This window comes from Oryctolagus cuniculus, chromosome 7 (assembly GCF_051225735.1).
Source record: "Oryctolagus cuniculus isolate XC-2025 breed Fujian yellow rabbit chromosome 7, ASM5122573v1, whole genome shotgun sequence".
In the NCBI taxonomy this organism is placed as follows: domain Eukaryota; kingdom Metazoa; phylum Chordata; class Mammalia; order Lagomorpha; family Leporidae; genus Oryctolagus; species Oryctolagus cuniculus.
This window is the reverse complement of record NC_142873.1, coordinates 148,283,467-148,307,500: the sequence shown is the minus strand read 5'-3', so window position 1 is coordinate 148,307,500 and position 24,034 is coordinate 148,283,467. Positions and strand designations below refer to the sequence as shown.

The 24,034-nt window shown below is 55.0% G+C and overlaps 1 protein-coding gene and 1 long non-coding RNA gene across 3 annotated transcripts in view; one reads left to right on the top strand and one right to left on the bottom strand.

The window, feature by feature from the left end:
- The window catches only part of LOC138850714 (uncharacterized), a 49,387-nt gene extending 46,529 nt beyond the window's left edge, over positions 1-2,858 (top strand). Inside the window, exon 4 of the long non-coding RNA XR_011390857.2 lies at positions 1,913-2,858. This is a non-coding gene — a long non-coding RNA (uncharacterized LOC138850714). The remainder of the gene's footprint in view (positions 1-1,912) is intronic.
- Positions 1-23,276, bottom strand: part of TCEA3 (transcription elongation factor A3) — a 41,880-nt gene extending 18,604 nt beyond the window's left edge. Inside the window, exons 1-5 of one of the 2 annotated variants that reach the window (XM_089301361.1) lie at positions 22,710-23,276; positions 14,758-14,820; positions 14,005-14,110; positions 11,289-11,433; positions 4,613-4,675 (exon numbers count right to left, since the gene is read on the bottom strand). In XM_089301361.1, the coding sequence (XP_089157487.1) occupies positions 4,613-4,675; positions 11,289-11,433; positions 14,005-14,110; positions 14,758-14,820; positions 22,710-22,778 (446 nt within the window). In that variant the 5' untranslated portion in view covers positions 22,779-23,276. Of the gene's footprint in view, positions 1-4,612; positions 4,676-11,288; positions 11,434-14,004; positions 14,111-14,757; positions 14,895-22,709 lie in introns of both variants that reach the window. The other variant, XM_070079111.2, reaches the window with a different exon arrangement.
- Between the last annotated feature and the right edge of the window lie 758 nt (positions 23,277-24,034).

Below are 24,034 nucleotides of genomic sequence, written 5' to 3'. Positions count from 1 at the left end.
TGTGCATTTCCTGAGCACTTAAACGGATTCGGAACAGTGTTGGGCACTTCACTACTGGAGCCTCATAATGACCTTGCAGGTTAGAATTACCCCATTTTACAGCCCCTTGGCCTGAGGCTCAGAGATGTCCCAGGCCTTCCACCCACCAAATGGCAGAGTCCGAACACAAAACAAGGTCTGTCTGCCTTCAAATTCTTTCCAACACATCTCACTGCATCTCTGGGTTTTCCAGAATCCTCTAACCAGAGCAGGACTAGGTTCCTTGGAGTGCTTCCTCCCCGCCTTTCCTGGCAGGTAACCTTCTGCTTGGCTAGCAGCTGGCTGGTTGGCTAGAACTTGTGTCTGGTGGCGTTTCAGGCAGCCACACTCACTTTGCTTTTTGTGCATGTGATCGGGAACTAAGCCAAACTGCAGAGCGGGCAGCACTGGCGCAGCAGGTCTGCCAGCGCCAGCACCCGCCCTTGGAAAAGCTGGCCCCAGGTCTGAGCAGAGGCACCCGGCAGACCGGCTTGTTGTTCCTGAGCGCCACCTCGAGGTCATTTCAGTTACTGCACTACCGAGTATGCAGTAACTGCTAGGCAGAAGTCCAACAACCCAGCCAGCTAGGCTAAGGGCAGCTGACCCAAGTGCAAGTTCTTTCCTACCATCAGGGTGCCCTTCACAGTCAGCCTCCTGGTATCCCAGGTGACAGTTCCCAGAGCGCCACGCTCACACCTGCCATCACACCTCTGCACCTGCCATTCCCGCTGCCTGGGACGCCCTTTCCTGGCTGTCTGCTAAGCTCCCATTCACCTTTCACACACTGCCCAATTCTCAGCTTACACACTCGCGCTTCTACCAAGTCTCCCCTGATTCCTCAACTCACTGGGGCGTCCCCTGTTACACGTTTTCTAATAACAAATACTTGGTGTGTGCCTGCACACCACACTAGCAGTTGGCTCCATGAAGGCAGAGATCCTGCATTTCAGTCTCTGCTTGGTTGCAGATATGTTTGGCCTGCCCTGCTGTGTCTTAGAAAAAAATGAATATGTTGCCAGTGCTTAAAATTGGGAGCTTCATCTGAGAATCTATATGTCCATTTTTCCTTAAAAAAAAGGGGGGGGGGAGATAGGGCAGGCATTAAGACTCTGCTTGGAATGCCTGCAAACCCAGAGTGTGTGGGTTTGAGTCCTGGCTCCACTTCTGATCCAGCTTCCTGCTAACGTGCACTCTGGGAGACAGCTCTTGACAGCTCAAATACTTGGGTCCCTGCTGCCTATGTGGGGGATATGGATTGAGTCCAGGCTCCTGGCTTTGACCTGGTCCAACATTGGCTGTTGCAAGCATTTAGGGAGTGAAACCATAGATGGAAGATCTCTCTCTATCTCTCTGCCTTCCAGATAAAAATAAAACTAGAAGACACGGCACAGCGGGCCTGAATTTCCATGAAGTGACAATCAGCTGGGGCTGGGGGTGACTGCCCCCTCCAGATAGGCACATGCCCTTGAGTTGCCATGGTCTCAATGTGTGTGCACACAGCTCCAGTCTCAGGGGATGCGGAGTTCCCACGGAGGGCCTTGCCAAATGGATGAATGAGTAAATGAGTGGATGGATGGATAGATGAAAACAATCAAATAGAGGAGCCAGCGCTGTGGCATAGGAGGTTAAGAGCCCACCGGCAGTGCCGGCATCCCATACGGGTGCCGGTTTGAGTCTCAGATTCTCCACTTCTGATCCAGCTCCCTGCTGATGGGAAAACAGTAGTAGACGGCCCAAGTGCTTGGGCCCTACACCCAAGTGGGAGAACCGGAAGAAGCTTCTGGCTTTGGTCTGCCCCAGCTCCGGCCATTTGTGGCCATCTGGGGAGTGAAGCAGCAGATGGAAGATTTCTCTCTCTCCCTGTAACCCTGCCTTTCAATTAAATAAAATACAGCTTTTTAAAAAGAAAAAGATGAAACAGGCAGAGAGTCCAGGAGGCAGCAGAGAAGCGAAAGCGCGTGTACACGGTCCACTCTTTTCCCTTTGGAGCTCACCCTCCACGCCGAACCAGCAAGAAGCAGTGCGCTCGGCTGACCTTCGGAAGAAGCCTGCATCACGGGAGACAGCCTCTAGGCGTCAGGGTCGCAAAGCCACGTCGGGAGGAGAGGAATCTGGGGTGCAATGCCTGCCACACTTGTCAGATGTTTCCACTATAGCGTCGGACCAAGACCTGGCTTGGTGGCCATTGTTTATGGGGACAGGACAACCCTTCCTCAGCAGGCCTGACCACATTCCAAGACTGCCGACTCAATGCCAGTGGGTCCCCCTCGGTGCCACCCTGGCCCTGGCCCCGGCACAGTGACACCCACTCAGTGGCCCCCGTGAGAACACTAGTCTAGGACGTGCATGAGCCTCTGTCCCTGGGCCTCCCCCACAGCAGACATTGCTAGCTGATGGCAGAGCCCTTCGCTTCAGAGGCAGGATACAGCCTCAGATCCACTGGCACTCTGGACAGCCTCCATGCAGCCGGGGCCGGTACTCGGCTGCCACGCTGGAGTTGTGCAACATGGCAGCTCCGTCGACACCCCAGGCCTGGGGCTGGCACTGTGGCGCAGCAGGTTAAGCCACTGCTTGTAAGGCTGGCATCCCATATCAGAGCACCAGTTCAAGTCCCAGCTGCTCCACTTCTGATCCAGCTCCCTGCCAATGCGTCTGCGAAGGCAGCAGAAGATGGCCCAAGTACTTGGTCCCCCCCACCCACGTAGGAGACCCGGATGGAGTTCCTGGCTCCTGGCTTTGGCTTGGCCCATCCCTGACCGTTGCAGCCATTTGGGGAGGGAAGGTCTCTATCTCTCTGTAACTGCTTTTCAAATAAATAAATATATTTTTTAAAATTTCAAGCTTGTTTGATCTTCAAAAAGCCTTAAATGATCTAAGTTTTGTGCCCCTACTTTTCTTTCCAATGGCACTCTCACTGGTATATTAGAGTTAAAGTAACTGTGTAGCAGCAGGTGTGTGGTGTAGCTGTTAAGATGCTGCTTTAGGGGCTGGCACTGTGGTGTGGAGGGCTAGGCCTCTGCCTGCAGTGCTGGCATCCCATATGGGCACTGGTTCAAGTCCTGGGTGCTCCACTTCCGATCCAGCTCTCTGCTGTGGCCTGGGAAAGCAGTAGACGATGGCCCAAGTCCTTGGGCTCCTACACCCATGTGGGAGACCTGAAAGAAGCGCCTGGCCCCTGGCTTCGGATTGGTGCCGCTACAGCCATTGTGGCCATTTGGGGAGGGAGTGAACCTGCAGATGGAAGACTTCTGTCTCTCTGCCTCTCTTTAACTCTGCCTTTCAAATAAATAAATATGTCTTAAAAAAAAAAAAAGAGAGAGAGACAGACAGAGCGGTTGGGACACTGGCATCCTAGACAGGAGTGCCCGGGTTTGAGTCCCTGCTGTTTCACATTCCAGCTTCCTGCACACTCTGGGAGGCAGCAAGTGATGGCTCACGTACTTGGGTCCCTGTGGGAGAGCCAGAGTCTGTCCCTGCCTCCTGGCTTCCACTCAGTGCAGCACAGGCTGTTGTGGGCATCTGGGGAGTGAACCAGCAGACAGGAACTCCCTGTCTTTCAAACAAGAATGAACAGATAGCCAGCTTGGCGGCTCAATAGGCTAATCCTCCGCCTACGGCGCTGGCACACCGGGTTCTAGTCCCGGTCAGGGTGCCAGATTCTGTCCCGGTTGCCCCTCTTCCAGGCCAGCTCTCTGTTATGGTCCGGGAGTGCAGTGGAGGACGGCCCAAGTCCTTGGGCCCTGCACCCGCATGGGAGACCAGGAGAAGCACCTGGCTCCTGGCTTCGGATCGGCACAATGCGCTGGCTGTAGCGGCCACTTGGGGGGTGAGCCAACGGAAAAAGGAAGACCTTTCTCTCTGTCTCTCTCTCACTGTCTAACTCTGCCTATCAAAAAAAAAAAAAAAAAAAAAGAACAGATAAACAGGTAAAATAACTGTAGCTCCCGCTCATGTTGCCCTACAAGCCAGTACCCTCACTGTCCCTCCAGGTCACCCAGAATCTAACATGGTCTCTGGACGCTCGGCACTCTCCACTTCCTGTCTGTCCTACTCTCCCCCTGCTCTGACCTCTGACCTCCTCCAGAACCACAATTCCTAGGGCTCCTTGGTAATGTCATCCAGGTCTGCAGCTTTGAACGCCAGCCACACACTGATGACTCTGATAGGAACATTTCCAGCCCGGACGCTCCCTCCGGAACTCCAGCCTCCTGTCTCCCAGCTGCTCACTCCCCTTCCTCCCTTGAGCGACAAACACACCTCCCATGGCCACCTGCTCAAGCTCCTGAGGCCGCACGTCAAGCCTGGCCAATGCTCAGCCCTCCCCATGCCACGGAGGGTTGCTCCATCCTCACGGACGCGCAGTGGAAAGCCCTGGAACCCTGGCCGACTGCGCTCTGCCTCTCACGTTCCTTCATCTTCCCAGCCCAGCCCCCCCCCCCCACTGCCCCAGGGGCTGCAACGGGTGGGGGCATTCCCCAGGGATGGGCCAACAGCCACCCCAGTGAAGGAGCCACACTTGTGGGTCCTTGAACTTGGAGGCAACATCAAGGGCGAGGCTCCTCCTTTAAGCAGGTACAGCTGCAGCTTCCTTTACCTGTCCACCGAAGGCCTTTTCGGAGAGGGGGAGGTAGAAGACTTGGAGTCCACAGAGTCTCTCCTGGAAGAAGAGAAATTGACCAAGCTCAGTACTGGTCCCCTCAGGGAGGCTGGGCTAAGGCGTCCCAGAGCAAGGCCTGCTGGGACCCCTGTTGGACCCCAGCAGCCTGCAGGTGCGGTGCCAAGGGGTGCCTGCTGGTCACTCCCACTTGCCCTCCATCCAAGGAGGCAACACCAGGGGAGGAGACCAGTGTCCCACTCACTAACTGCTCAGCAGGCCACTGTCCTCCCTGCCATCAGGCAGGCTGTGAGTAACTGGAGGCTGGGGTTCCCACCTGAAGCCAGAGAAGCAAGGTCATCCCAGCTTCCCCTGCAGGGTACCTCTAGGGGGGAGGAGGAGCACACAGGTCTTGGAGAGAGGAGCTGGGCGGGGCTATAATCCACATGGAAAAGCAGGGGTCTGCCAGGTGACAACTGTGCTGACAGCCATAAAGAAAACCAACATCCAAGAGGGGAAAAAAAAAAGAGGGAAAGGGGGCCGGCTGTGGCGTAGTGGGTAAAGCCGCCTGCAGTGCCGGCATCCCATATGGGCTCCAGTTCGAGACCTGGTTGCTCCACTTCCAATCCAGCTCTCTGCTGTGGCCTGGGAAAGCAGTGGAGGATGGCCCAAGTGTTTGGGCCCCTGCACCCGCGTAGGAGACCCAGTGAAGCTCCTGGTTCCTGGCTTCAGATCAGTGTAGCTCCGGCCGTTGTGGCTTTCTGGGGAATAAACCAGCAGATGGAAGACCTCTCTCTCTCTCTCTCTCTCTCTCTCTCTCTCTCTCTCTCTCTGTCTCTCCTTCTCTCTCTGTGTAACTCTGACTTTCAAATAAATAAATAAATCTTTAAAAAAAAAAAAAGCAAACTGTCACCAAGAAAACTCAAAAGCAAGGATGCTCATCAAGTGCACTGAAACAAGAGCCGGCCAGTGCACCTCTCCCAGCAGGGGGGGGCTCAGGCCCAGTGACAGCCGTGGGAAGGAAGCCGGCACAGCAGTTCAGGGAGAGGTTGTCCCACGCAGAATACTGGTGAAAAACAGTGCCTACAGCATACTTCCCATTGTGCTAATATGCAAGCTCCTATATGTGTTCTTAAAAGCCTGGAAAAATATACATGAAAATGTTAACAGTGGTTGTTATTTGATTCTTGTGTTTCTCCATTAGCCGAAACATGCAGTTGAACAACGACGTGTACGTGAAAGGCTATGGAATAGTATACAGGTATAAGGACTATAACCCCAGGCCGTTAAAACAAATGAGCATTTTACGGGTAGTGATGCAGCAGACAAAGTCCAGAAGGATATATATGACTTTTCTACCTAATTACACATATAATTTATTAACATTTTTATTTAAAAAGCAAAGAGAGAGAGAGATCTTCCACTTGGTGGTTCACTACCTGCAACACCTAGGGCTGGGCCGGGCCAAAGCCAGGAACCAGGGGCCCCACATGGATCCCCCACATCCAGGGCCAGCACCCAAGCATTTGAGTCACCCCCTGCTGCTCCCAGGGTGTGCACTATCAGGAAGCTGGCATCAGGAGCAGATCGGGGTCTCGAACCCAGGTACTCTAACAGGGGATGAGTGGCTCAATGCCACCCACACATACAATTTCATATAGCACACACACACACACACACACACACGTATGTGTTATAGCACACACACACGTATGTGTTATAGCACACACACGTATGTGTATGTGTTTGTTTCTGGATAGGGGATGAGTTTTTGCTTTCCTATTTTCATTTAAAAATATTCCACAACAAGTAAATAACTACCTGTATAATGATGTAAATAATACAAAATAGTTCAATTAAAACAATAAATATAATTAACATACATTACGAATAAAACTTTTACTTTCAAGAAGAAAGAACGAAGGTAACAGTGTCCATTTTTCCGGCCACAATACTGAGTCTCAGAGACTAAGTGATCGAGTTCCGTCCAGAACCTGGCTTTCTGTCGTTCAGTTCTGCTCTCCCACACCAGTGGTCCCTGTAGGCCTTTAAAAGAAATCCCCTTCCTGACCATGGGGCTTGGGGATGCCGCACAAGGACACCCCGTGTCCCAGCTGCCGTCTCCATCCCGATGCCTACACTTCCTGTCCCCCAGCCCACAGGGCCTCTCCCTGTCTGGTCCTTCATTTGGCCAAGGCGCTAAGAACCAAGCAGGTACTGGGGCCATGACCAGATCAGGCAGGTCATCCGCAGGAGTGAGTCCCCAGGTGGCTGCCCTGGCACATCGGGGTACAGCAGCGCCCCGGACATGCTCACTCTATGCTGGACACCCGGCACAAAGCCAGCTTTCTAAGCCCTTTAGGAAAACAAAACACACCTAAGTGAAAAGTTAAATGTTAACTAGGAGCTATCCAAACAGGATACAATTGAAAAATGAACAAATGGAAGACCCAGAACTAGAAAATGTTCTCGACCCATTTGACGAGTATTAAATTTTATTTTATTTCATTATATGTATTTCTTCAGCTGCTTCTGGAGCTTTGTACAAACTTTTAAAGAATTTATTTGAAAGGCAGACAGCAAAAGAGAGACAGAGAGCGATCACCCACCTGCTGGTTCACTCCCCAAATGCCAGCAGCAGCTGGGGCGGGGAATTTAATCCATGTCTTTCATGTGGGTGGCAGGGACCTAATTACTTGAGCTATCACCTGCTGCCTCCAAGGGCACTCATTTGGAGGAAGTGGACTCAAACCCACACACTGAAATGGGATGTGGGTGTCCCAACCACAGTCTTTTTTTTCTTTTTCTTTTTTTTGACAGGCAGAGTGGACAGTGAGAGAGAGAGACAGAGAGAAAGGTCTTCCTTTGCCATTGGTTCACCCTCCAATGGCCGCCGCGGCAGGTGCGCTGCGGCAGGTGCACTGCGCTGATCTGATGGCAGGAGCCCGGTGCTTCTCCTGGTCTCCTGTGCGGGTGCAGGGCCCAAGCACTTGGGCCATCCTCCACTGCCTTCCCGGGCCACAGCAGAGAGCTGGCCTGGAAGAGGGGCAACCGGGACAGAATCCGGCGCCCCGACTGGGACAAGAACCTGGTGTGCCGGCGCCGCTAGGTGGAGGATTAGCCTAGTGAGCTGTGGCGCCAGCCCAACCACAGTCTTAACTGTGGCAGCCAACACTTACCCCTAAAGTTAAAGTAGCAGATGATGAAAGTGGTGATGGTTTAGAAAACAGAGAGAATAGAAAGACAAGTCATTTGTCAAAATATTAAAAGGGACTGACTTTGGATAGTGAGAGTGTGGGAAATCTGGAGCAGAAATAATAACTCTTATTTTTTTTTTAAATTATTTATTTGAAAGACAAACAATCAGAGAAGAGTAAGATAAAAGAGAGAGAGGGAGAGGGAGAGAGAGAGAGAAAGAGAGAGAGAAATTTCATTGACTGGTTCACTCTCCAAAATCTGTAACAGCCAGAGCTGGGCCAGGCTAAAGCCAGGAGCCAGGAACTCCATCCTGGTCTCCCATATGGGTACAGGGACCAAAGCACTTGGGCCATCACCTGCTGCCTTCCTAGGCACATTAGCAGGGAGCTGAATTGGAAGCAGAGGAGCCAGGACTTGAACTGCCTTGTGACATGGGATGCCAGTGTTGCAAATGACAGCTTAACCCCACTGTACCATAAAACTGGTCCCTTTTATTAAAAAAAACCCAAAAACCCAAAAAACCAAAAACAAAACACTGTTCTGATTTCAAAAGCAACAAAGGATCATTGTGGGGGGAAAAGAAAACCACAACACTACAGATCTAAAATTTTCATTGCACAGTATAGAAAGTGAAGAACCTCAGAATTATGATTGCACAAATATACCTTTGTTTTTTAAAAAATTGTCTGGGGTCAGCGCTGTGGTGTAGCAGGTAAAGCCTCTGCCTGCAGTGCCAGCATCCCATACGGGCTCTGGTTTGAGTCCCAGCTGCTCCACTTCTGATCCAGCAGCTCCCTGCTAATGGCCTGGGAAAGCAGTGGAAGATGGCCCAGGTCCTTGGGCCCCTGCACCCGCATGGGAGACCCAGAAGAAGCTCCTGGCTCCTGGCTTTAGTTCATCACAGCTCTGGCCGTTGTGGACAATTGGGGAGTGAACACAGTGGATGGAAGACCTCTCTCTCTCTGTCTCTCCTTCTCTCTGCCTATAACTCTGCCTCTCAAATAAACAAAATCTTTAAAAAATTACTTACTTGGAGCCGGCGCCGTGGCTCAATAGGCTAATCCTCCACCTTGCGGCGCCGGCACACCGGGTTCTAGTCCCGGTTGGGGCGCCGGATTCTGTCCCGGTTGCCCCTCTTCCAGGCCAGCTCTCTGCTATGGCCAGGGAGTGCAGTGGAGGATGGCCCAGGTGCTTGGGCCCTGCACCCCATGGGAGACCAGGAAAAGCACCTGGCTCCTGGCTCCTGCCAGGATCAGCGCGGTGCGCCGGCTGCAGCGGCGGCCATTGGAGGGTGAACCAACGGCAAAAGGAAGACCTTTCTCTCTCTGTCTCTCTCTCTCACTGTCCACTCTGCCTGTCAAAAAAAAAAAAAAAAAAAAAATTACTTACTTGGAAGGCATAGTGACAGAGAGAGAGGGAGAGACAGACAGAGATCTTCCATCTGCTGGCTCGCTCCCCAAGTGGAAGCAACAGTCAGGTCTGGGTCAGGCTGAAGCCAGGAGGCAGGAACTCCACCCTGGTCTCCCACGTGGGTGGCAGGGTCCCCAGTACTTGAGTCATCGTCCTCTGCCTTCCCAGGAGCATTAGCAGGAAGGTGAATTGGAAGCAGAATATTTGGGACTCAAACTAGTGCTCTGCTATGGGATATCAGAACCACAAGTGGTGGCTGAACCCCCTGTCCCACAACGCTGGCCCCCAGAAGAGTTGTTTTTTAAATTTAAAAATTAGTATAAGGGCCGGCTAATCCTCCACCTGCAGCGCCGGCACACCGGGTTCTAGTCCTGGTTGGGGCGCCGGATTCTGTCCTGGTTGCTCCTCTTCCAGTCCAGCTCTCTGCTGTGGCCCAGGAGGGCAGTGGAGGATGGCCCAAGTGCTTGGGCCCTGCACCCCATGGGAGACCAGGAGGAAGCACCTGGCTCCTGGCTTCAGATTGGCGCAGCACGCCGGCCACGGCGGCCATTTGGGGGGTGAACCAACGGAAGGAAGACCTTTCTCTCTGTCTCTCTCTCTCTCCTATCTAACTCTGCCTTTCAAAAAAAAATTAGTATAAGGACTGGAATGATGGTGTAGTGGTTAAGCCAGTACGAGTCCTGGCTGCTCAGTTTCCATCCCAGCTCCCTGCTAATGCAGACTCTGGGAGGCAGCAGGTGATGGCTCAAGTACTTGGGACCCTGCCACCCAGTGGGAGACCCAGATGGAGTTCCCAGCACTATCTCTCTGCCCCTCTGCCTTTCAAATAAATAAACTTTTTTAAAAGAAATAATATAGACAGAGCAGCTGGCAGAGGATGTGGCAAGTGTGGGCCCTGCTGTGGTATGGGTGTAGTTTAAATGCATCCCTCAAAGGTTCATGCATTGGGACCGTGACCCTTGGGGTGGACATGCTGAAAGACATGGCGGGGTGGGGTGGGGGCGCTGCGACACAAAGGGTAAAGCTGCCACCTGCAGTGCCACCATCCTATATGGGAGCCAGCTGGAGTCTGACCCAGCTCGCTGCTAATGCTCCTGGGAAAGCAATGGAGGATGGCCCAAGCGCGTGGGTCCATGCACCCATGTGGGAGACCAGGAAGAAGCTCCTGGCTCCTGGCTTCAGATCAGCTCAGCTCCGGCCATTGCGGCCATTTGGGGAGTGAACCAATGGATGGAAGACTTCTCTCTCCCTTTCTTTCTCTCTTCCCCCCTCTCTTTCTCAAATAAATAAATCTTTAAAAAAAGAAAAAGAAAGAAAGGCGGTGGGACCTGCACGGTGTGGGCCCAGGAGGCAGTAATGAGGTCATGGAGGGCGCTTTACTGGAAGGAACTGAGGTCCCCACAGGAGGGGCTGCAGGAGTTGTTAAAACAGAGCAAGTATGCCGGCGCCACGGCTCACTAGGCTAATCCTCCGCCTTGCGGCGCAGGCACACCAGGTTCTAGTCCCGGTCGGGGCGCTGGATTCTGTCCCGGTTGCCCCTCTTCCAGGCCAGCTCTCTGCTGTGGCCAGGGAGTGCAGTGGAGGATGGCCCAGGTGCTTGGGCCCTGCACCCCATGGGAGACCAGGAGAAGCACCTGGATCCTGCCATCGGATCAGCGCGGTGCGCCAGCTGCAGCAGCCATTGGAGGGTGAACCAACGGCAAAGGAAGACCTTTCTCTCTGTCTCTCTCACTGTCCACTCTGCCTGTCAAAAAAATAAAAAAACAACAACAACAAAACAAAACAAAACAAAACAAAAAAAAAACAGAGCAATTCTGACCCCAGCTCCTCTCTGGCTTCTTGCAACACGGTGTGATCGCCCCCATGCGGCAGGTGCTCCCGCCACAAAGCCGTCACCACGCTGCCACCCGGCCAAGGGGGCGTTGCCAGCGTCAGCGCCTCGCTGCCTGCACTTCAGCCTCCAGAGCCGGGAGCTAAACAGCCCTCTTTTCTTGCTAAGCTGTGCGGCCTGCGGTGTTGTGGGAAATGCACGAACACAGCCCCTTCTCTCCAGCCCAGGGGAAAATACCTGCTTTTGGGCTCCTCCTCTCGAGTTTTCTTTGATGGAGAAAGGCCCGCTTCTGGCTTCCAGTCTGGACCTTTGAGTCCTTTTTCTTTCTTCCTTGTTTTCTCTCGTTCTTCTCCCTTTTCTCCTTTAGGGGGTCCCGGAGAGTCTGAAAACAAAAGGGTGGCGCTGACCCTACGGCAGCTCCATCTCGGCAGGACCCAGCCTGACTCTGGGGAGCAGGGAGCAAGGGCAGGAACGAAGGCAGCTGCACACACCCCCAGCACACACGCATTTACACACAACCGCACACACGCCAGGTGCAGTGTGTACAAATACATCTTCTCACATGGAGGGCGTTAATCCCTTCGCACACACCTGCGAACACATGCGTGCAGGTGTCTAAATACAGACATGTACTGCACAGGGGACTTCAGAAGGTTTGTGGGAAACGGAATTAAAAGGTAAGTTTATTTGGGTGCAAGAAAAGCCCATGCAAATGAGGTGTCTTCAAAAACCTCAGGAACATGCACATTATGGAAAAGCTATGCATGGATTTCAAAAAAATGCTTGCATCAAAATAAACTTTTAAAAATGTTTATTTGGGGCTGGAGCTGTGGCGCTGTGGCAGAGTGGGTAAGCTGCTGCCTGCAGTGCCGGCGTCCCACCTGGGTGCTCTTTCGAGTCCCGGCTGCTCCACTTGAGATCCAGCTCTCTGCTGTGGCCTGGAAAAGCAGAAGATGGCCCAAGTGCTTGGGGCCCTGCACCTACATGGGAGACCCCGAGGAAGCTGCTGGCTCCTGGCTTCGGATTGGCGCAGCTCTGGCTGTTGCAGCCAACTGGGGGAGCGAACCAGGGATGGAAGACCTCTCTCTCTCTCTGTCTCTTCTTCTCTCTCTGTGTAACTCTGACTTTCAAATAAATAAATCTTTAAAAAAGGGGTTTATTTATTTGAAATGCAGAGTGACAGAGAGAGGAAGACACACACACACACTAGAGAGAAAGAGAGAGAGAGAGACTTCTATCCTGTGCCTCACTCTCCAAATGTTTGCAACACTAGGGCTAGGTCAAAGTCAAGAGCCAGGAACTCAATCCGGGTCTCCCATGTGGGCAGCAGGGACCCAACTACTTGAGCCATCATCTGCTGCCTAGGGGAGTGTGCATTAGCAGGAGACTGGAATCGGGAGCAGAGCCAGGACTCTGACCCAGGCACTCTGACATTGTAACTGTAATGAAGGCATCCTCCCTTCCCTTTCGTATTTTAACTGACTTGTGGGTCACCTGTGGCTCATCTAGTGAGTGACGGGCTTGGCATGGGAGTGCCAGGAGCCTGGTGAGAGGAGATGACTTGTCACGGCAGCCCTCACACCAGCTAAGGAGAAAGCACGCAAACATTGCCAGCAAACAGCAGTTCCACTGGGGGAAGCCACCACGGGGCCGACACCCTGGACCTCCCGGAGGCACCATCCTCAGGCCACAGCCCCAGGATCTGCTTGTCACTTAACTGGACGCACTGTGTTTTTTTTCTAACCTCCCCCTGCAGCTACCCCACCCTTTATTTATTAATTTTTTAAGATTTATTTTTTATTTATTTGAAAGGCAGAGTTACAGAGAGAAAGAGAGAGAGAGAAAGAGACAGAGAGGCCTTCCATCTGCTGGTTCACTCCCCAAATGACTGCAACCGCCAGGGCTGTGCCAGGCCAAAGTTAGGAGCTTCCTCCGGGTCTCCCATGTGGGAGCAGGGACCCAAGGACTTGGGCCATCCTCTGCTGCTTTCCCATGCACATCAGCAGAGAGCTGGATGGGAAGTGGAGCAGCCGGACTCAAGCTTGCATCTCCATGGGATGCCAGGGTGGTGGTTTACCGCACGGCACCACAACGCCAGTCCCCACCCCTTTCCTTTAAAAACGCTTTTTGCTGGCTTGTTGTACAGAAAGGGTACATTTTGGATCTAGAGATCATTCTGTGCCCCAAGACTGCCAGCCTCTTGGAAAAGCTTTCCTCTCACCAGCTCTCATTTCTGGTGAACTGGCTGGCTGTCCAGCGGCCAGAAGCAACGGCCTCATCACGTTGTCGGTAACAAGATGAGCAACTTAAGCTGCGGAGGCAGTGCCTGCCCTTAATTCCTTTTTTTTTTTTTTAAAGCTTTATTTATTTATTTATTTGAAAGTCAGAGTTACACAGAGAGGAGAGGCAGAGGCAGAGGCAGAGAGAGAGAGAGAGAGAGAGAGAGAGGGAGAGGTCTTCCACCCGATGGTTCACTCCCCAGATGGTCACAATGGCCGGAGCTGTGCCGATCCAAAGCCAGGAGCCAGGAGCTTCTTCCTGGTCTCCCACACGGGTGCAGGGGCCCAAGGACTTGGGCCATCTTTTACTGCTTTCCCAGGCCATAGCAGAGAGCTGGACAGGAAGTGGAGCAGTCAGGTCTCGAACCGGTGCCCCTATGGGATGCCAGCGCTTCAGGCCAGGGCATTAACCCACTGCGCCACAGCGCCAGCCCCAAGCCTCTTAATTCTACTCTTGCGCTAACTTTTTCAAGAACTCTTGGATATGCAAACATATGAGCATACAAACAGAAACATACATGTAGGCACATGAACACAAAAGCTCACACGTGTACAAAACACGCACTTGTACGCAGTCCCTGGTGCTCCCCCAGTAACCCGCCATTGCCATCTACCACAGACACTGCCTCGTCACAGGTTCTAGAAGAACACAAGTTAACCCTGACCCCACTCACCGAGCAGCCGCTTCCAGTTTTTGATGAGAACCTTGGCCAAGGACACCACCTCTTTGTCCGAGCAGTGCTTTCGGACCCCGTTAACGGCAACTCCGATCCTGGTGGTCTGCAAAGCGAGGGGATTAAGGGCTGGTCTGAGATGGACAGGCAGGACCCGTGCCCCAGCGCAACCACCACCGCCTATTCTGCCCTCATCACAGAAATAACCTTGCGGGAGGTCTGGCGCCTGCACCGAGGGGTAACTGGCATTGGTGCAAAGTGGAGGAGGCACGGGGTGGGAGTGGGGGTGGCTGCCATCAGGACGCCTCCCCATTCCCAGCCCCGTAGCCTCTTTGAGCTCAGCTTGCCACTTGGACACAGCTCTGACCACTGCAACTTGGGTCTGCACACATCTCTCAGGCTGGAAGCTTCCAGGCCGGTCTGGGCAACACAGGAAGATTTTAAATTTTAAAACGGGAGACTTTTCTGGTCCACCGGTCTCTTGGGCATTCAAGAATGGGGGTATTCAAGAAAAACAAGCCAGTCCTCCCAGTCCTAAAGGACCACCCCCCACCCCCACCCCCACCCATGCCCCCCAACTAGACTCCTCAGTGTCTCCCCCAGTCCCTGTCCCGGGGTCCACTCCTCAGGATTCCCCAGCCCCCAGGCCACCCTTGGGAGCTTCCTCCCAGCTCCTGGCCTGGGGCCTCTCATGCCCCCCAGAGGCACTGCCCCAGGGCTCTCACCCTGCCTCCCCCCCCCGCCCCCAGTCACCTGCAGTAGCTGGACGGACATCCGACAGCTGCTCAGCTTCTTGAGGAGGTCCAGGGCCCCTTCCTGCGGGAGCCACAAGGGGAGAGCTGTGGGCGTGGTGGTGGTGGGCGTGGTGGTGTTAGGAGTTAGAAATCAGCCTGTGTGTGAGAGGGGCCTGAGGAAAACCAGCTTCGGCTTTGGAAGCCCCAGCAGCCCAGCATTTTGGCTTAAAAGTCCTGCTCAGACCCTGATAACCTTCCAGGTGGTCCCAGCCCTTCCCCCAAGCAAAGCTCCCAGAATTCTCTCTCCTCAGGACCAAATGGGTTACCTGACCTGACAACATGTGCAATAAAACCTTCACATGGGGGCGGCACTTTCGCATAGCAGGTAGAAAGCCATAGCAGGTAAAAAGCCACCGCCTGCAGTGCCAGCATCCCACATGGTGCCGGTTCGAGACCCGGCTGCTCCATTTCCGATGCAGCTCTCTGCTGTGGCCTGGGAAAGCAGTAGAAGATGGCCCAAGTGCTTGGGCCCCTGCACCCACGTGGGAGACCTGGAAGAAACTCCTGGCTCCTGGCTTCGGATCAGCACAGCTCTGACTGTTGCGGCCATCTGGGGAGTGCACCAGCGGATGGAAGACCCCCCACCTCTTTCTCTCTCTCTCTCTCCCTGCCTCTCCTTCTCTCTGTGTGTAACTGTGACTTTCAAGTAAAATAAATAAATCTTAAAAAAAAAAAAAAGCTGAGCTGCCCATCTGGCCTGCCCAGGTGTATTCTCTCTATTCAGCGATGTAACCTCGCTCTCCCCCAGCCCGAGTGACTGGGTGCTCTCTGTCCCTTCCGTTCTGACGGATGCCCTGTCCCCCAGTAAAGCCTATCACTTCGCTCTCTGTCTCACGCCTGAATTCTTTCTTGTGTGAAGACAAGAACTCCACAGCTTCCACTGCTCTCTTCTCCAGTAACAGTGGGAGAGGGGGCAGGAGGCCACAGACACACGTGCGGCTGGCGGGCAGGCGAGGGGCAGAAAAGAAGAGAGATGGGGTCGGGCACTGTGGCCTCACCCCAGCTCGGAGTCCTGGCTCCTCTGCTTCTGATCGAGCTTCCTGCAAACGCTCCTGGGAGGCAGCAGGTGACGGCCCAAGTACTTGGGCCTCTGTCACCCATGTCGGAGACCTGGATGGAGTCCATAGCTCCTGACTTTGGTCTGGCCCAATCCTGGCTGTTGTGGCCAATGGGGAGTGAACCAGCAGATGGAAGATCTCTCTTTCTCTTTCCCTTTGTCACTCTGCCTTTCCAATACATAAATAAATCTTTGAAAAAAGAAGAGAGAAGGAGAGGCCAGTGCTGTGGTGCAGTGTGCTAAGCCCCTCTGCCTGAGGTGCCGGCATCCCATACAGGCACCAGTTCTAGTCCTGGCTGCTCCTCTTCCAATCCAGCTCTCTGCTATGGCCTGGGAAAGCAGTGGAAGATGGCCCAAGTGCTTGGCCCCTGCCCCCACATGGGAGACCTGGAAGAAACTCCTGGCTCCTGGCTTTGGATCAGCACAGCTCCGGCTGTTGCAGCCATTTGGGGAGTGAACCAGCAGATGGAAGGCCTCTCTCTCTGTCTCTCCCTCTCTCTGTCTGTAACTCTACCTCTCAACTAAATAAATAAAATCCTTAAAAAAAAGAAGAAGAGAGAAGGAGACAATTCTCCCCGGGCCAGCTCTCTATCTTATTTTCCCACCACCCAGCTGGGTTAGGGTGGAGCCCACACTCCTGGCCCCCTTCCCCATGGAACGTGAATGACATCACAGCTTGTTGCCTCTGTGCCTCCAGCCTCCTTCCCTCACTTCCCGGGGTGAGGACCATGAGCATTGTTAAAAACAGCTTTATTGGGATGGAAATGACTATACCACACACTACACATACTGAGACACAGTTTGATGAGTTCTGACACCCAGGGAACCCTCACTACAACCAGGATGGGAACACAGCCACCTCCCCCCAGTTTCCTGGGGTCCCTTTCCAATCTATCCCTGCCTCTACCCTCAACACCACAGAACCACTGGTGTCACTACAGGCAACCTTGCACTTTTTAAGCATTTTTTTTAAAGATTTACTTTTATTTATTTGAAAGGCAGAGCCACAAATGGTTCCCCAAATGGCCACAAAGCTGGAGCTGGGCTGATCTGAAGCCAGGAGCTGGGAGCTTCCTCCAGGTCTCCCACATGTGTGCAGGGGCTCGAACACTTCAGCCATCTTCTACTGCTTTTTCAGGCACATTAGCAGGGAGCTGGATTGGAAGAGGAGTAGTCGGAACTCAAACTGGCACTCATATGGGATGCTGGCACTGCCGGCCAGGGCTTTAACCTGCTGCACCACAGCACTGGCCCCAAGGATTTTTTTAAAAAAGATTTTATTTATTTATTTGAAAGGCAGAGTTACAGAGAGGCAGAGGCAGAGAGAGAGAGAGAGAGAGAGAGAGAGAGAGAGTCTTCTATCCACTAGTTCTCTCCCCAGATGGCTGCAATGGCCGGAGCTGCACAGATCAGAAGCCAGGAGCCAGGAGCTTCTTCCAGATCTCCCACGTGGGTGCAGGGGCCCAAGCTCTTGGGCCATCTTCTACTGCTTTCCCAGGCCATAGCAGAGAGCTAGATGGGAAGTGGAGGAGCTGGGGCTCAAACTGGCACCCATATGGGATGCCAGCTCTGCAGGTGGCAGCTTTACCCACTATACCACAGCACCGGCCCTGCCAGGGATTTTTTTTTCTAAAACACTTAATTGACATAGGGAAATTTTCCCCTTTCTTTTAAATTTTCATTTTATTTGATAGGCAGAGAGACAGACAGATCTTCCGCCTCTGGTTCATATCCTGAAAGCCTGCAACACCCAGGGCTGGGCCAGGCTGAAGCCGGAAGCCTGGAACTCAGTCCAGGGTAACAGGAGCCCAAATCTTGATCCGTGATCTGCTGCTCCCAGGCTGTGCATTAACAGGAAGCAGGACCACGAGCGGAGACTGGACTTGAACCCAGGTACTCCGATATGGAATATAGGCATCCAAGTGGCGTTGACTGCTGGGCCAAATGCCCACTCCAAGGATCTAATACAAAGAATATGGGATGCACTTTTTCTCTGGCTCTTTCTCACTAACTTAATTATTTTGAGATTGATTTGTCAGGCAGGCGCCACGACTCACTAGGCTAATCCTCCACCTGCAGCACCAGCACACTGGGTTCTAGTCCTGGTCGGGGCGCCGGATTCTGTCCCGGTTGCCCCTCTTCCAGGCCAGCTCTCTGCTGTGGCCAGGGAGTGCAGTGGAGGATGGCCCAGGTGCTTGGGCCCTGCACCCATGGGAGACCAGGATAAGTACCTGGCTCCTGCCATCGGATCAGCGCGGTGCGCTGGCTGGGGCGGCCATTGGAGGGTGAACCAACGGCAAAGGAAGACCTTTCTCTCTGTCTCTCTCTCTCTGTCTGTCCACTCTGCCTGTTAAAAAAAAAAAAAAGACTGATTTGTGCTGCTTCACAGATCAATAGTTCCTATTTATTGCTGAGTGCTTTGCCTATATCTCCATTTCTATATATCAATTTGTTTATCCGTTCACCTGTTGATGGGATTTTTGGGTGGTTCCCAGCTTGGGGCTCCTACAAATAAAGCTCCTAGGAACATTCCTTCACGCTTGGGTCTTTCTGTGGACAAATACTTCCACCTCTCTTGGTCACGGACACGTGTTTTAGTCGCTGGGAGCTCAGGGCTCAGCACGGAGCCCAGTGCTACTGGAGCGGAAAACAGAAGGCAGCGGGGAGACAAAGGGGCTTCCAGGTGAAAATCCGGCTGCAAAGCCCTGGATACCTCCCCGGCTCACTTCAGCCTTCTCCTTCCTCCCACCCCCTTCCTACAATCCAGTCTTTCCCTACTGGGCCTTTGGGCCAACATCAAGAGCAGCATCTGGAGCCCAGCCCTGGCCTCCTGTCCAGAGACCAGTTCCCCAGGGAGCACCGGCTGACTGTGTCCTCAGCGTCTCCTCCCTCAGCCCCCACGGCATGGCTCCAGCTGCCATCTCTGTCCTCCCAGGATCTGGACACCATTCCAAGGGCTGCCCTTAGCTTCTGTTAGAAGTGCGTTCACTGTCCACTTTCAGAGGTGTGGCCTGCAGATGTGTATGCATGTGAACTTGTGGGCATACACCTTCAAGTACAACATTAATTAAAGGCATACCACGTGCCGGGCATGGTTCTTAGTGTTTCACCTGCATCATCTCTATGTATTTTCAATTTTTATTTCTTTTTTTTTTTTATTTGAAAGTCAGAGTTACAGAAAGAGAGAGAGAGAGAGAGAGGTCCTCTATCCGATGGTTCACTCCCCAATCAGCCACAACAGCTGGAGCTGCGCCGATCCGAAGCCAGGAGCCAGGAGCTTCTTCCGGGTCTCCCGCGTGGGTGCAGGGACCCAAGGACTTGGGCCATCTTCCACTGCTTTCCCAGGCCATAGCAGAGAGCTGGATCAGAAGTGCAGCAACCGGGTCTCGAACCTGCGCCCATAGGGGATGCTGGTGCTTCAGGCCAGGGCATTAATCCGTTGTGCCACAGCACCAGTCCCAATTTTTACTTCTTTATTTTCATTTATTTGAAAAGCAGAAAGACCACACACACACACACACACACAGAGAGAGAGAGAGAGAGAGAGAGAGAGAGGGAGGGAGGGAGAGAGGGAGATGGACAGAGATCTTCTATTAGCTGGTTCACTTCCCAAGTACCCACAACAGCCAGGACTGGGCTCGGCTGAAGCCAGGAGCCTGAAACTCAATCTCAGTTTCTCCTGTGGGTGGCAAGGAGCCCCTGCTGCCTCCGAGGTGTGTGTGCATTAGCAGGAGGCTGGAATTCGCAGTGAAGCTGGAACCGGAACCCTGGCACTGTGATACGGGACGGGGGTGTCCCAAGTGGTGTCTTCACTGCTGCCCAAATGCCTGCTCCTCCATGAACTCCTTGAGCTGCATTTGTAGTAATTCCCATTGACATAACAAGTGAATTCCCTCCAGATCATGCACAACAGTAAATGAGTAAAATCATTAGGCAGTAGTGGTTCTGGAGCATTTACTACCTTTGCATTTTTTTTTTTTTGACAGGCAGAGTGGACAGTGAGAGAGAGACAGAGAGAAAGGTCTTCCTTTGCCGTTGGTTCACCTCCCAATGGCCACCACGGCCGGCGCACCGCGCTGATCCGATGGCAGGAGCCAGGTGCTATCCTGGTCTCCCATGGGGTGCAGGGCCCAAGCACCTGGGCCATCCTCCACTGCACTCCCTGGCCACAGCAGAGAGCTGGACTGGAAGAGGGACAACCGGGACAGAATCCAGCACCCCGACCGGGACTAGAACCTGGTGTGCCAGCGCCGCAGGCGGAGGATTAGCGTAGTGAGCCACAGCGCCGGCCCTACCTTTGCTTCTAATATAACTCATTTGACTATAAGCAGATAATTTTCTACAATGAGCAGCTTGCAAAATTCCTGGAAAAGTCAACAGAGAGTTAACCAGTTCCAGCTCACCACAGGGGATGTCACTGCCCTGTAACTGGGTCATCCTGGAGAAGGACTGCCCTGAGCCTAGGTTGTAGCTGGATTCACAAAAGCGGGTGCAAAGGTTGCTGGGTGTGTGTCTCCGGGTGCCCGTATGGGATGCCAAGCTGGGTGCCTGTGTCAATTTGTGTCATTGTGTCAATTTGTCTTCCTGGGACAATGCCAGTACTGGGACATCGGGACGTGTGTACGTGGCTGTCTGCTGTGTCTGTAGCTTTGCATGTGTGGGTGTAGCTGTGCTGTGCAGTGTTGTGGCTGCTTAGTGTGTTTTTCTGTCACCTGCGTCACCAGCCACGTCGCCTGTGCAGGCAGGGGCTGGGCTCCATGTGGCTGTGTCTGTTGATGCCGGGCTGTCTCTCTGAAGCTGGTTCAGCCGGCGCTCGCTCAGGGCATCTGACAGAGTGCTGAGTCGCTGGGACTCCGGCAACTGGTGGTAAATGCAGGCCTGGGCTGCAACGTGGAGGCTCCCTCTTATTACAGGAAGTGTGTCCTGCTGGGCTAACCACTGCTGGGCGGGGGCGGGGCGGGGCGGGGGCGGGGTCCACTCTTTGCTGGGCCCACCCTCACTCCCGCAGCAGGCCCCGCCTCTCCGGCCAGATGCCCAGAGCTCTGTGCCCACCCAGAAGCTGCAGGAGTCCAGGCGTAGACGTGGCTGCAGACTGGCTCCGAGCTGCCGGGACCCTGTGGCCAGACCTGTGTCTGGAGATGGCTCTGGGTGCTTCCACGGGAACCGTCCCCAAGGGGCACTCTTTTCTCTTCCCCTCTCGCAGAAGAAGAAACCCAAGCCAGGCTGGGAAAGCAGAGTGGTTGGCGAGGGGCCATGAAAGCAGTGGGGGAGGGGGGCAGAGCTTCACCCTCACCTGGCTGCCTCTCCCTGGTCTCCTAAGCTTCCCCACCAGAGCCCACCCCTCCCACCACAGGCCCAGAATGTCTTTCCCAGCCCAAAGCCTTAGAGTCAGTTAGTAAGCGGCTGGGCTAGCGTAACCTGCAATTCAGCTCAGAACACCTGGCTGGCCTCTGCCACCCCCAGCGGGGGGAAGTGCCCCCTAGGACTTGAGGCTCAGTTTCACTGAGGAGTTTGAAGCCTGCAGAACAGGTGCATGGAGGCTGGGAGCTTCGGAGGTGAGAGGCTCCCCGCGCCCTGCAGGTGATACCCTAACTTTCTGGGCTCCCTGGGGCTGCACCCCAGCAGCTGTCATTCATCAGCTCTTGCCAAGCACCAATCCAGTTCTCTCACCCCCTCAACGCTCCTACAGCAGAGACAAAAGTCCAGGGGCACCTGAACGGAGACAGGTGATCTCAGCTCTTCCTTAGAGATCAGAGCCCCACCACGCCACTCGCTACTGAGCAGACTGACTCTTGGGACCTGAGACCCCAAGTTCCAGCGACCCCTTCCTCTGGCCTGCGCCACTCTTCCCTGCTTTCAAACCGCCCTTAGGGTCCCTCCCTCTCCCAAGCTCCCAGGATCACGGGATGCACTGGAGTTGCAGGTCCTGCTGAAATACATGCTAGGGCTGGTGGGAGCAAGAAGAGCCTGGTACAGGGCAGCCCCCGCCCCTCCCCCTTCCCTTCCTTCCCAGGGTGAGCCCAGGACCTCAGGCACCCAAGGCCAAGTTTGCTCTGGCACGGCCAGGAGCCAGCCAGAAGCAAAGATCACCAGCAGGATCAAACATTAACTTTCCGTCGGGGCACCGCTGAGAGCTCTGGGACCGAGAACCCCGAGAGCCCGGGACCCTCAAGGAGGAGGGTGTGGGCCCGGCCCCCAGCCCCACCCCGCGACGACTACATAGCTGTCCCGCCCCGCCCCCCAGCGCGCGCGAACCAGGCCTCCAGCCCGGCCCCCTTCCCCCGCCCCGCACCTGTTCAGCTCTCGCCCGCCGGGCCCCACCCCGTGGCCAAGGATCAGGAAAGTTGCAAACAGAAACGCTCCAGGCGGGCGCAGGCTTGGGGGTCGCGGGATCTGCCGCCCCGCGCTCCTGTCTCACACAGATCCAATCCGCACTCAGCACCTTTCTCCTCCCGAAGTTTCTCTGCTGTTTCTCGGGCCACCCACAACCCGTCCCCGGCCGCCGGCCGTCGCTGCACCGGACTCCGAACGTCCTTGCCCCGGTTCAGGTCTCCTCGCCCACTTTCCCGCCCGGCCCACCACAGGCTGCGCGGGCTGAGCCCTACCCGTCCAGAGGTGCGTGCACCAGCCGCGCCTCCAGGCCCCGCACGACCACCCCCGTCCCCGCGCCGTACCCGGGGGTCCTGCACACGCCCACCCCGAAGGGCCGGGCAAGTGTCCCCTATAGGCCCAGGGCCCTGCGTCCCACACGCGCCCACGGGCGCCCAGCCAGCCCGCGCCCCCGGGGACTCCGGGGCTGGCTCTCGCCGCGCCTCCCGGGGGCGGGGGCCGCGGCCCAAACCCTGCAGCCTCACCGTGCTTTTCCTGGCCACCATCTTCTCCAGCTTTTTGGCGATCTTCAGCAGCTCCTCTTCCTGGCCCATGTTGGCCCGCGACGCCCGGCGGGGCGAGGGGCGCTGGGGCAGCGGCCGAGCCTCGAACGCAGCAGGCACCGAGGCAGAGGGCGCGCAACCCGCGCGGGCCCCAAACACACACGACACGCACACGCCTGGCGAGGGGCGGGGCCGCCCCCACCTCCCCGTTGCCTCCCCGCCGTGGGGGAGGGGTGGCGCGCGCTAAATATAGACTTCAAGGACTCGCCCGGGCAAAGATTGCCCGCGCTGGCCTGCGGGGCCTTGGGGAGGGCCGGGGCTGCAAGAGGGCGCCCTTCAGCTTTGGGGGCTGCAGGGATATTTGGAGAGGGGGCTCCCTGGCTAGCAGGGAGGGCGTTGCCCCGGGCCACGAGGGGCGGTGACGGCGCCAAGAGCACCCTCGCACGGCCCCGGGAAGCCTTCTGAGCGGCCCGGTTCGCGCACCGTTGCAGCTCCTGGCCTGTGGCCGAGCGGAGGCCACTTGGCACCCTCGAGTCGCTGCCCCGCGCCGGGCTCAGCGCCTCGTGCAGGCGCGTGTAAGGACTCTGTGCCGAGCGCTGCAGAGCCTCAGCGCTCCCAGTTGGCCCGCCGTCTGTTCTATTTGTTACAATGAAGGTTTGCATTTCTAACACGCTCCCAAGCATGAGGGTTCTGCGGGTCCCAGGCCTTAAGGCTGGGGTGAGGGGCACCAAATTTTGTGAGCCACTGGTCCGGGGCGTGGGGGCCCTTTGGGTTTCCAGGGTCAGGCCGGTGCCTGCCCAAAGGGGTTGCACTTAGAAGGCATCTGTTGGGGGAAGAGAAGAAATGCAGGATGTTCCCCCCACCCACACACCTGTGGAAGGCCCTCCCTTGGGAGCTGTCCCCTGCGGTCCCAGTTCTCTCTCTTTTAAAGATTTATTTATTTGAAAGGCAGGATTACAGAGGCAGAGAGAGAAGTCTTCCATCCGCTGGTTCACTCCCCAAATGGCCACAATGGCCAGAGTGGGCCAATCCAAAGCCAGGAGCCTCTCCCATGTGGGTGCAAGGGCCCAAGCACGTGGGCCATTTTCTACTGCTTTCCCAGCAGAGAGCTGGATCAGAAGTGGAGCAGCTGGGACTCAAACCAGTGCCCACATGGGATGCCGGCACAGCAGGTGGAGGCTTTACCAGGCCCTCAGTTCTCTTCTTACGAGAGTATAACTGACACGTTCTCTCGCAAAGCCGCGAGGGCCTGAGGAACCCGGGGGGGGGGGGGAGTCCTAGCTGGCCCCCAGTGTGAGGGTCTGGGG